At 39.3% G+C, this 12289-nt stretch overlaps 1 protein-coding gene across 2 annotated transcripts in view; it reads left to right on the top strand.

The window, feature by feature from the left end:
* The first annotated feature begins 3594 nt into the window (after window positions 1–3594).
* The window catches only part of IL15 (interleukin 15), a 38477-nt gene continuing 29782 nt past the window's right edge, over window positions 3595–12289 (top strand). For both annotated transcript variants that reach the window (XM_068403692.1, XM_068403691.1), the window contains exons 1-2: window positions 3595–3694; window positions 11422–11551. In XM_068403692.1, the coding sequence (XP_068259793.1) occupies window positions 11489–11551 (63 nt within the window). In that variant the 5' untranslated portion in view covers window positions 3595–3694; window positions 11422–11488. The remainder of the gene's footprint in view (window positions 3695–11421; window positions 11552–12289) is intronic.

Here is a 12289-nt window from a genome sequence, read left to right as displayed (position 1 = left end):
GTCCACTCTGTCACCTAGAGGAAAAAGACAACAGTTCTTTAATTTTCCTATGGAGAAATTCATTAAGTTGATAGTGGAGGGTGTAAGTAGTTGAGCCCTGCAGCAAAACTTCAAACACATCAGGAACACTATAAGAAAAAAATACTCAAGAAGAGACACTATTCAAATGAAAAATACTGCCCCCTGCATCTGCCTGTACATTTGGGTTCAAGTTCTCTAAAAATTTTGGAATTCAGTTAAAAAAAAAAATCATTACGCTTATCGGAGCGTAACATCTTATCAGAGCATGCCTCAGAGAAGGCCTCCATTTCAAGAGTGTTTTTTTAAAAGAACTGATACTGAGACAGTAGGTGAGAAGAGCATAGTGCAGTTCCATCTTTAAGCATTCAGAAATTTAGCAAAGAAAGTTGGGTCTGAGTTGGGTCGTTTGGGGGCCATCCTGAAGGGATCTAGCTCTGCAAGAACTGCCATTTTTTTCCAGACTATAGAAGTCCAGCGTTTTTGTATAACCACCCATACTACATTGCTCTGGAAAAGCCTTCCTCCCTCCCACTTCTCTACTCTTGCTTCTGTAGCAATACTTCCTCCCCTGGTGTTCAGCAACAGAACTAACACCAATTCCAAAGGAATTAATTCCATGAGACTATGGGCCAACTTCAGAGTACAACAAACACAAACTTCTTGTTGGCTGTTGTGCAGCTACACAAAATGTTTGGGCGATGCTGCTTCAAATCAGGATGGTCCTGTTTGAATTTTCAGTTACCCTGTTTTATTTTCAAAATGACATTCATGCATATGTTTTCACTTTACTGTTTGCATGATGTAAGTTATTCAAGTTCTTTGTCACTGCACTTATAATACTAAGTTACAATTTAGTAGCTCATTAGTGAGAGTAATTGCCAATATCTTGCCAAATAGCCTGTGTCCACTACAAATGAAACTTGCATAAATTAGAAAGGGATATTTTGCTCGTAGGAGAGTATGAGAATAATTCATGCTATAAATAAACACCTTGATGTGGCTAGTAGTGTTTAGATGACTATAAAACATCCCTTGTGTAATTAGGAAGCACATTTTTGTGTAATTAAGGAAATGAATGAGAATTAAATGTTGAGGTCGTGCAGGTGGTATTGCCACCCTATTGTAACATAATATATACTGACACTTGCATTATTTTTGTATACAACTACTATAATGTTTAGGAACAGTTTTTATATTAAGCTAGAAAATGACATATTTTAACTTCAGAAATGCCAGCAAAACATAGTTCTTAAAAAAAGAACAAATCCAGAGAGGTAGTTTAAGAAGTGTTTTGATTTTGCAGTGTTCAAAGGAAACTGGTTTTAAAAAAATTTAAATGCGTGATTCTTCCCCTTTTCCCACAGAATATAATTCATGAATACCTAAATCTTTGTGTGCTTTTTTTTGGATGTTTGCTTATAAATTTTTCCTGGTTGAGAAAATTCTGACAAATTATAGTATAGCAAAGGTATCAGATCAAAAAGCAAAGACAAATGGAAAACAATCTATTTTCTTTCAGTTTTAAACAGTGGCAAATATAAGAGACTTTGGGATCCCAAGTACAAATACATACACTTACATGTATATTTGAAATTATTTACTCTCATTCTTTGAAAAAGCTGGAGTAAACTGAAGAAACACAGGTGTTTATGACCACTTTTCTTGTAAAAGAAGTGCTCTTATCACATAACAGTTAATAAATGAGTATGTTCCTTTGGTTTCAGCATATATTTAGGCTGGTGTTTTATCCTGCAATGCTGGTACCTCCTCTCCACTTGCATTTTTGTACTCTCTCACAGCAAGAATTCCAGCCAAGTCTGTACCTTTACTTTCTCTTTCAAATCCTGCCCAGCTTTCTTAACAGCTGCCAGTTGAGGCAGATTTCACCTCCCATGTTTGCACAACTGCTTATAAAGCGATATTAACACTCAGTACTGAGACAGAGCACAAGGAGCGTGAGTAGCTGCTTTTCTGGAGAGACAGATACAGTATCATGTGAGAGAGCCAAGAGTCCCTGGAGAGCATGAAATTGTGAGTTCTGCTTTTTTGTCTTGTGTTAAATTGCTGGGAGGTTCTTTGCAGTGGTAGTGACTCCAAACTAGATCCTGTACAGGAGCTAACCAGCGTGGCTGCATTTCACTGTGCTGCCTTTCTCTGCAGAATGGATGCTGAACTCAGGTGTTGGACCACAGGATTTGGTGTGCACGGGTGCTGAGAAATGGCAGCAAGCTGACTCATGTAATGAATTCATCATGCAGCCATCTAGAACTACTCTCTGGAAACACTCAGTTCCTGCCCTTGTTTCCCTCTCATATGACAGTTGTTCAAGATACAGAAGTCTTATTTAGGTCCTTAAGTAGATTTTCTGAATCTGGCTGTAATAGAACATTCCAGCACAGGAAACTAAGTGATATTGTTCACCAGGTTTTATAAATAGTGTTCCTGAAAAAACATTATTTCACTGAGAAAAAGGAAGGAAATGCCCAGCTCTAGAAACTCATCTCTTCTTCAGTTAGGCGACAGAGCCATTTCTAAAAACCCTCTCATTTATCTGCAGAATACTTTTACCACCTCACAGAGTGTGATGTGCACAGAATAACAACCAGCACCCAGAATAACATAGAAGAGGACAAAAAGAAGATTGAACAGAGAGGAAGTACCATTTTCACTGTTGCCTCTGGAGTGCATGACCTTTACATAGGTAAGTGATGGTTCCTGGAAACCTGAGAGTACTCCTAGAGAGCTACTGAGCCTCATCTTCAGGACATTAAAGTTTAGCTCAAGGTAGAAACATTTTTCATTGTGAGGTGACTAAGCAGGACTTTACGATTACAGCTGTCATGCTCTGTGATTATCAGAGGCACTAAACCCACACTTATCTAACAGCTAAAATCCACAACTTTTGAGTTCAGTGCAATTTGCAGAGTATTTTTTCAGCTCCTTTATGAGGATCCTCTTCTGATGCCACCTGGGCCTATGACACCTCGCTGCCCTGCTGTCGCAAGCAAGCCAGATGCTGTACCTTTGGAGAAACTCTTTTCTGTCCTGCCAATCCTTTCCCATGGCTGCACTCTTCTTTTCTGGTGTTGCCCTGAGAGGCAACTTCTCCTTCCCTCCTGTGGTGGCTGGCCCAGTAAAATACTGTTCACACCGCAGGAGAGAGAAGAAGTTATAGCATAAAGCTACAGTGTTTGCTTCCAAGGTAAGCAACTCTTCAGAGCGCTGGTTGGGAGGATACATTACAGAAGGAGGAAGGGACTGTGCAGAGACAAGAGCATGAACTGTGTGCTTCCTTCCCTTTATGGAAGGAGAAGAGGTAGCACGCGTAAATGTTGCTGCTTGGGACAGCAAGCAGCTGCCTTTCATGTTTGTCAGTCACTTGCCTGCCTTCTAAATCACAGGCATGCGTCTTTCCTCATGTTGTTTTTTTTTTCTTATTTTCCCCAAGTTTGAAAATTGCTCAGAAATGGCAGTGGGAAATCCCTACTATCTGCTATTTGTGGTGAGAATAATTTCCACATTGTATTAGGTACAAACATAGTCCTACATTATTATATAACAACTGAAAGTAAAACAGAACGGAGGAGGGGGTGGAGCGTTTGCTGCTGTCACTAGTGCAAACTTTATCCTAACTTCTTCTGTGCCAACTTGCTACACAGCTTTTCCGAGACTTGTGAGTATTTTACAGCTTCTAACATCCTCTTGCATTTTTTTCTTTCTTGTATTAAAAACATCAAGGAACTCTTACTGCCTAGCTTCCAGTTATTTAATGTTTTTTTAAATTGTCTTGTAAGATTTGTTATAAATATAAAAGACGTAGTTTAAGTATCGTATTTAGCCTTGTACCTGGCACCTCTTCCTCTGTTTCTGCTGTGTGAGAGGCATCGGCAAGTAGGGAGAATTGGTGCTAGCCAGTGAAAATTTGTCATTGTTTTCTAACCAATTCACAAAGCAAAAATGAGGAGAAAACAAAGATAGTGCTGTGAGCCTAGTTAACATAGCAAGGACAGAGGTAAAAAGCTGGGAGAAAAGTTATTTACCATCTTAGTGTATACACTTGAAAGAACATTAAATGCAGGCAGGGAACTAAAAATATGCAGTCAAGTGAAGTCCTACTGAAAACAGTGATACAGAGATACTGTAGCTGATAGCAGTATAATAGGGAGGTATTAGCTGGTAGTAAACCCGAGTAAGCAAATGCATTTATAAGTCTGCTGCTAAAAATACCACTTTCCACCTAATGAAACCAAAAGATAAGAGGAAAAGGACATGTGGGGCAGAAACTTGTGAAGGACTGTATTCTTAAGACCTGCAAAATGACCTCTGTAAAAGCCAGTAATAGGAAATTCTCCTTACTGTGCACAACCACTACCTTGTGATTCCTTCTGTATACAGCAGGTATATTTGTGCTACTTACTTTTAACAGAGTCTGATATTGCAGAACAAATTCCTGATTATAATTACCACAATATGTTTTGCTGTACTTTCCAAATAGTCAGTAGCACAGCACTTCCTTTGCCCATTATCAATGTTTTTATTTCTATTTACAGTTGCAATTTATTTGACATGTACTAGATAAATGGAAAGGTATCACTTGGTTATTTTGTCTTGGAAGGAGATAGTTATAGATCAAATTAGTATAAACAAATGGTCTTTATAGATCAATAGAGGTAACAAATTCATTCTTTGGGAACCTGCTGGGCTGTTCTAAACTCTAAGAACACGTAGCATGACTTTATAGCCTGTCACAATCATTTTAGCTTGCAATATCAAATGATAGAGGTCTGCTTTGCCAGCTCTTTAGAGTGTAACATTATACCCTGCTGTCTTTAAAAATGTTTGAATTCTCTGGGAAAAAGAATATTATGGTCACATCCATTCTGAGGCTTCCTAGATCTTCACTGAAATTAGACAGGGGTCACAGGGGACAGAGATACAGGCTGATGTGGAGTAACTGGGTAGTATGGATAACATAATGCTAGATTTTTTCTGAAGAGTGAAAAGTTCGTCTCACTTCAGCTTGCAATCTCCTGGCTTTGCAAGAAGATAAACATCTTCCAGGCTGTGGCCAGTAATACATTTGATACAAACCTTCCAGTGTCAGGTGCAGGGTTCTATGAGCCAAACGTTGCCCTACTCTGTGCTCAGGGACTTCAGCTTGCTACAGCCAGCACAGCAGGGAGAAGGACAATCTGGAACAGCTCCTCTGTGAGACATGGTATTCTATCAAAATAACATGTTTTGTGGTGTAGATCACTGTTCTGAAGGCCAGCACATGGTTATTGCTTGCAGGGATTGGTAAAGCACAGCAGCCCAACCTCAGTTGTTGGAACAAACTTGTTAGTCTGCACAGAAGTACATATTTTATTTCTCTTGGGTTTTTTTTACATGACACGGTCTTGTTGCTATATCCTCTATTTCATCACTACACCATCAGCAGGAGCTAAAACTCAGGACAGCAAATGTTGCATTCATGTTTTTCATGAGGTTTTTCTGTGCACTTTAAACTCATAATGGAGGATAGTGACTTTAAAGGTTATTTTAGCTACACGACTATAATGCACTGCCAATTCTCATTATTATAATACATTGCCATTTCTCTACACCAAATTATAGCATGTTAGGCAAAGCAAGAACATCTCAAACATGTCCATTGGCTGTGCATGCATGCATGCTAAAATATTTCTAATTTTAAAAAACTATTTCAAAAGTAATTGCTCAGAAATGGAGGGGGAAAATCCCTGCTATCAGTCATTTATTATCAGCTACTTATTACTCAGAGCAATGTGTAAGAAGCAACATCTTATTTTTTTATAAGTAGTTCCCAAATTTAAAGGCATTCTTCTCACTCAGCCCAGATTTCTGATTCCCATTTTACAAGCTTTGATAGGACAGGAATTCACTCCAGGAATAAATGCTGACGAATTTGCAAACAAGCTTATATATTTGTCTCTGCAAAGACCAGACTCTGGTAGAAAGCACTATTAATAGGTCCTCATGGGAATATATGCTCAAAACTCCTTTTTGAGCAGGAGTTCAAAGGGATAGGACTATGTTGGAGGTCCTCAGTACCTAGACGCACAGATCATTCTTTCACAGACAAAAGGACTTCCGACTCCGTATCACTAATCCCAGATCAACTTACCTTCTCACTGCTTCTGTGCCAAACACTGAACCTTAGCTGCTGGCGCCCACCTCAAAGGTTCCTGCGTACTGAAGGCTCTTCTACTCTTGCTGGGCCAGTGCCATTCTCAAGGTGGCTGCTATGATCCCATGCTCAGAATGGATTTGAAGGAAGGACTATAAGAGAAAGACATCATTTCATCCAAGCTGTCTGTACTGTATCAGTGTAAGCAGAGATCCCACTTGGCCAGGGCTGAGTGCCACCTTTGAGATAATATTCTGCACATCTCTGTGAAAGGTCTAGTCCAGGATTTCCTCCACATCCTTTAGCCGATCTGGGGCCTGTTCTCCACCATCCATCAGGATTCATGGGCAGCTGGGGCTAGATTTTTATATCATGATGACAACACAAAGAATTCAGGCACCTCAGCCGCTAATAAAAGCTTTCTGTCTTCCATTCATAAATTAATGTAATAGTGTCAAATAAGGAGACTGATTCTTTGTTAGCTAAGAAATGAGTGAAGAGCAGCAGAAATATTTGGAAGCCAGCAGGAGATGTACTATATAATTAAACTGTTGTCCTTGCCAATAGGTTATTATCAGCAGGTAACAAGATCTATGCACTGTTACAAACCATTTTACAGTATTTCATGCTATAACAGATGAGGTATGTCTTTAGTGGCAGCATAAGGTGATCACTCAGTCATTGTTGCTATTATAGCTACTATAAATTACAACTTAACAGTTTAATAGTTTATCAGTTAACTCTAGTGCCAATGCTTGAAAATTCTTTACCAAAAAATGGCAGACTTTTTTGCCCACTGAGGAACTGTTTTTAAAAGCCTGCTTTATAAAAATACCTGTAGATTAGAAGGGTTGACCTGGTAACAGTTAAAAAAATCTTATACCAAAGTTGCTAAGCCAGCCCACCCATGACTAGAATTTATCACACTTTTTAGGGTACCTTTTCGTAAAAAAAAAATACAAGTGAAGCAAATTTACTGACTGTAATTTATTTTTGAGTAGAGTGATGGCCATATTCTAAGCCACTAGCCAAAAATGGCTCCCACTGCACCCTTCCCTGGCTGCAGTCTCTGCCAGAAGGCTGTGAATGTCAAGTGCTTAGTAATTTTCTTCCCTGGAGTTTAAGCTATAAATAAGGACAGTGTGGAGAAGTTTATTGTTTCTGCTGGAGAAAGGAACTTGAACTCACTGGTTATGTCAGGTCACCGTCTGCCACAGATCCTGTACGTGCAGACACGAAATATGATGACACAGTTGTTGAGCTAATGATCTTGTGAACAACTGGTGCAGTAGAAGACTCATTTTATATAAAGGAATAACAACACTGACAAGGTTTCGCATATCTTAAATATCATATTAACTGTTATGTTGTTAACTTATATTAATACAATACCAATTCAGTAACCAACATGATGGAAAATTAGGCATGAACTCCACGACCTCTTCTGGTGCTGCACTGGTTAATTAAGAATTACAGCACCTGTACCAGTGATGCCTGCATGTATCTCCAGCAAGTGACAAAGTGTCACTGTCTGTCTTCCTGCAAGGGGAAGTAGGAACCTTACCTGCCCTTCCAGGACTAAGGAGAGGTATTTCAGGAACATTGAAATCTATGTGCCTGACATCTGAAAGCTGCAGCTGGTTACTGCCATGAACCTGCTTGTAAGAGTAAAAGGTATCAACATAAGCACACTTGTTCAAAAATAACTAATTATACCTCTTTGTATAAGCCATACTGGCTCTCTCCTGAGTCACGTAGCCTCAGTTTGAATGTCATATTAAGCTGTTCAAAGTATTTTAAAATAATAGACATCTGCATACCTGTTAAAACCGAGTACATGTAGTGTGCTTTTAAGAAAATGGGAATGCGAGTCACAGTAACTCTCACAGGCTCATCTGTTGTAGCCTGTGGTGGAAAAATAAAAGGTATGTTTTGTTTCCCTCCTAGTGTACTTTGGTAACGGTACAGTTGCTAGGTGGAGTTTTTCTTTATGCTGCTCCTTGGCACAGTAAATAGATCAAACCCTGTTTCACATTCCTGAGGCTAGATTAGTTCTGATACTAGAGTTAACATGATCAGTTGTACTCAGGGCAGCCACATGCAGCATAGATCACTGCTGGGCAGCAGGGGAGATGGGAAGGAGGGTGGCACTGGGAGCCCACTTGGGATTGAACTGGTCCCTATTCTCAGCCTGGGCATTCCAAGCATCAGCCTGCCAGGCAAAAGTCATCAGATTGGGGTTTACATGCTGCCTTGCTGCTTACAGCATTCTCTCATGAATTTTATTTAATTTTAAATACAGCCTTAGTTACACTGTATCTTATAGTAGTTAGTTACATGAGCACAAGAAATGTGATTTTATGTTGGCTAGAATAAATAAATATATATATATAAAAACCAAGAAAACCAGGAAAAGCAGATATTCTGTATTTCATATATTCTTATTTTGTACGGCCCCATGTCTGATTTGCTGCACATTCATTGCACCATGTTGTAAATCCAGAATAATTAATTTTATCTTTTTTTGCCCTCCCTTTATGGCACTTATCAGTATAGCATGCAATTGCTTCTTGAACATGAGTTAGTTCATATTTCTCAAAAGTCGTGAAGGATGGGAATTTTACTTTACAAATGGAAAAAGACTGGAAGAACCTAATGATTTTGCATCCAGTATGTGATACCTGGAAACGTATTTTTTTTAAGAGATTGTTTAGCATTCCCTAGGATTGTCTGTGTTCACATACAGCCCCCAGAGCGTTGCAGCTATGAGAACTCAATGCTTTTCTGAACTCAACTCTGCAGAGGGCACCCGTTTCTTCAAACTGTAGCATCTGCACTGGAGAAATCTGCGTCTGAGCTAGCTGACTATAATGACTACAAATATATGCTTGGGGAGCATGAAGCATCTCATCCTAAGCGCAGATATACAAAGCAACTTAAATTCAAGATTTCTTGTAGGAAGGAACTCAGAAAACGATTGTCACTTGTGAAAAATCTGGGTTAAGGAACTTGCCTAAATCACAGGGAGATGACGAGATGAAGGCAATGACAGGACTTCTTTCCTCAGGGCAGCATTGAGCTGCCTTTCTCTTTGAAACCATGCTTTTCTTTCTATGATCTTCTGCCTCCTTTTCTACACATCTTCCTTTTTCAAATAAGGACATTTATACATTTTTTTTCCAGGAGCTTGGTCCATTTGGTGAACAGAATCCATTTTGTTCATAAATCCTGCAAGAGAAAAAGGAAATCGTTACATCACACTGTGATTAAAGATTTAACACCATTTTAAAATTATGAATTCATGGGAAGGCAGTGAGCATGGGATTAAGTTTCAAATTCCCGAGAAGAACATGCTTTAGCGTTCATAAATCCTCCCACTTTTGCTACACTGAACCTTTCCTCCTTCCTTTCACCTCCACCCTGCCTTAATTCTTTGCTGTGCTCTCCATTCAGTCATGCTACTCAAATCCCACTGCTGTGTACCAGCAGCATCACTGATTTTTGTTCTTCAGCCTTCACCACATTGTTCCTGCAGGAAGCCTTTTTTTTTTTAATACAAAGAGTTCTGCTCACCTCTGAAGCTCTGAGATGGAGTGTGTTCATTGTGAAGAGACTGCTGGAGACCAACTACACAGTGCTAACAAATCTCTTCTGCAATTATGTAAATTAAGCCATTCATGACTTGGCCAAGTTTGTGCAGGTTTTCTAGGCTGCCAAACTTGAACACATTACTAAGAAGTACAGCTTTAATTAAATGGTTATAAACATTTTCTTTATATGAAAGAAATACATATCTCTGCTAATTTGTTTTTAGAAATGACTGAACTACTCTTGATGGGACTTAAAAGAAAATCAGTGGCCTAAATAAGTCATCCAGTGTAGGAAATTTCAGCTCTAACAATTTCAGCTTGACCAAACTAAAAGCAACTGAAACTGAGTCTTATTGTTTGAGACCCAGCTGCAGAAGGCCCTAACAAAACTGGGCGCAATAGCCCCTTTACATATATTGAAATAGGACTCTGTTCCCAGCCCATATCTTTGAAATTTTTAGTGTTTAATTTAATTTCCTAAGAAAATAATGCTTATGCAATTACACATATGTGTGTGTTTGCATATTTCTGCCTCCCTCCTCCATCACATTATTTTTTAATTCAAAGCATAATTTAATTGAATAACTTAGACTGGAAGAAGGCATCTACAGGTAATCACTTCCAGCCTACCACCTAAAGCAGGGCTAACTTCAACATTAGAGCAGGTTGCTCCAGGCTTGGTTGATTTTTTAATACCTCTGAGGATGGAGCTTCTACAACTTCTCTAGGCAGCATCCTTCACAAAACTATTTTCTTGCAGATTGCATTGGTACTGCTTTTATAAAAATACTAATATTAATGTCCAAATAAAGTGTCCTGTCAACATGTCTTCATCCTCTTCTGCTGTATCTCTTCAAGGTCTTGCTGTGAATACAAAACCAGTTGTTTGAACAAAAAAATTGCTTGTTTCTCCAACCAACCGCAACACTTGCAAGATTTGAAAGTACATCTAGGAAAGAAAATTTCTAAAAGAGAAGGGAAACATTCCAGTCAGGTTTTATTGTGTCATCTGGAAAAAGATAATAAGGTAATAAAAAGGGGAATGAGCTGGTTAGACAGCTGCCATGATCCTTACTATGAACACACTGCTTAAATGGAGGTGGTATTGCTGCTGCCTGACCTTGATTCCATATGGTTTGCCTCATTTATTCTCTTCTAATTTATTTTCTAAAATATGGGAGAACAAAGAAAAATTGCACAGCTGGACTGTACCATGTCTACATAAAAGGCAACTATTAAAAGCAATTGTCATGCCATATTGTAGGAATTAGGGGAACTCTTCCAGCCCTTTAATAAAACACAGAATTATACTGATGTTAGTGACTTTAATACTAGCTAGCGTGGCTACAATGTCTCTTCTGGTTGTCATCAGAAGTCACAAAAAATTATCCTTTGATAATACATATTTTCTGGGGTAACCCCCCCTTATATTGCAGCATTCAAAGATGACAGTGTAAGATGGGTCTCTATTATCTAGATAAAAATAACTCTTCTTAAAAGGCTGTCTTGTGTTTTCCATTAATTTAGAAGATTTAAAGAAGACTTGCAAAAGTTACTTGCAAAATTTCAGCAACTTCCTGCTTTGAATGCTCTTAATAGACGAGCTGAGAGGCACTCAGAACTCTATTGCAGCATTATATATAGTTATTTTTCCACCTCTAGGTCCCACAATGTACTATCCTGATCCAGACTTTATGCTTCTCTTCTGAGGAATGTTCCAGCAGGCAGGATGCTGGGGATGGTGCGGCCAACACGAAAATCTGCTGGAGCACTGAGCAGGCTGGAGAGTCAGGTAAGTGTCATTTAGACAACATGAGATTTTAGGCAATTTCAGCAAAGCTTTAAATGTTATTTTTACAGCCCAACAGGAAAACTAGGTAATACAGCAAATTTAAGGCTTGGAAGCATTTCCAGTATTTTAGATGAGATCACTAGCACTTTATAATTTTCTGCTTTGGTTTTTCCGCTCCTTGTTGTTCACTTGTACCAGAATTACATAGTAAATAGGTCTGGATTTTTTCACATCTGTGTTTTTCACAGTTTGTTCGTGGCACAGCAAGCTCTAGAAGACTTTCCCTCTTGCTTGGACTTGATGCCTGTGTCTAGCCTGAGGTGGGATTCTCCCACTTTCAAACATTTGATTGTACCACGGCAAGAAGCAGAGCAGAGAGCTGCCTGCGTGGTACCTTGCCATGGAGGAAAAAACAGAGTGCCCCAGCTGTAAGCCTTCACCCATGCAAGGGCTGCAGCAGGGCTCCAAGGCAGGCACCATGCATAGCCCTGCCACCATGGTGCCTCCACGATATCTCCACAGCCCCATCCCACCTAGCCTTCCCTGCCAACGTGCTGCACCGTGGACGAACAGGTCCCTGTGCAAAGCCAGTCTGCTTCAATATATGCAGGGAGAGGGGGAAAAAGCCAAACAGGAATTATCTGAATGGTCTTCATGCTAGTTATAGCAGTGAAGTTGTTGCTTAGGACAGGGTGGATTTTTTTTTTTTTTTTACAATTAATTTTGATCATTTGGGTG

The sequence above is a fragment of the Nyctibius grandis genome, chromosome 6, assembly GCF_013368605.1.
Source record: "Nyctibius grandis isolate bNycGra1 chromosome 6, bNycGra1.pri, whole genome shotgun sequence".
Lineage (NCBI taxonomy): Eukaryota > Metazoa > Chordata > Aves > Nyctibiiformes > Nyctibiidae > Nyctibius > Nyctibius grandis.
Note: the sequence above shows the minus strand (reverse complement) of the source record. Positions and strands in the feature narration are given on the sequence as shown.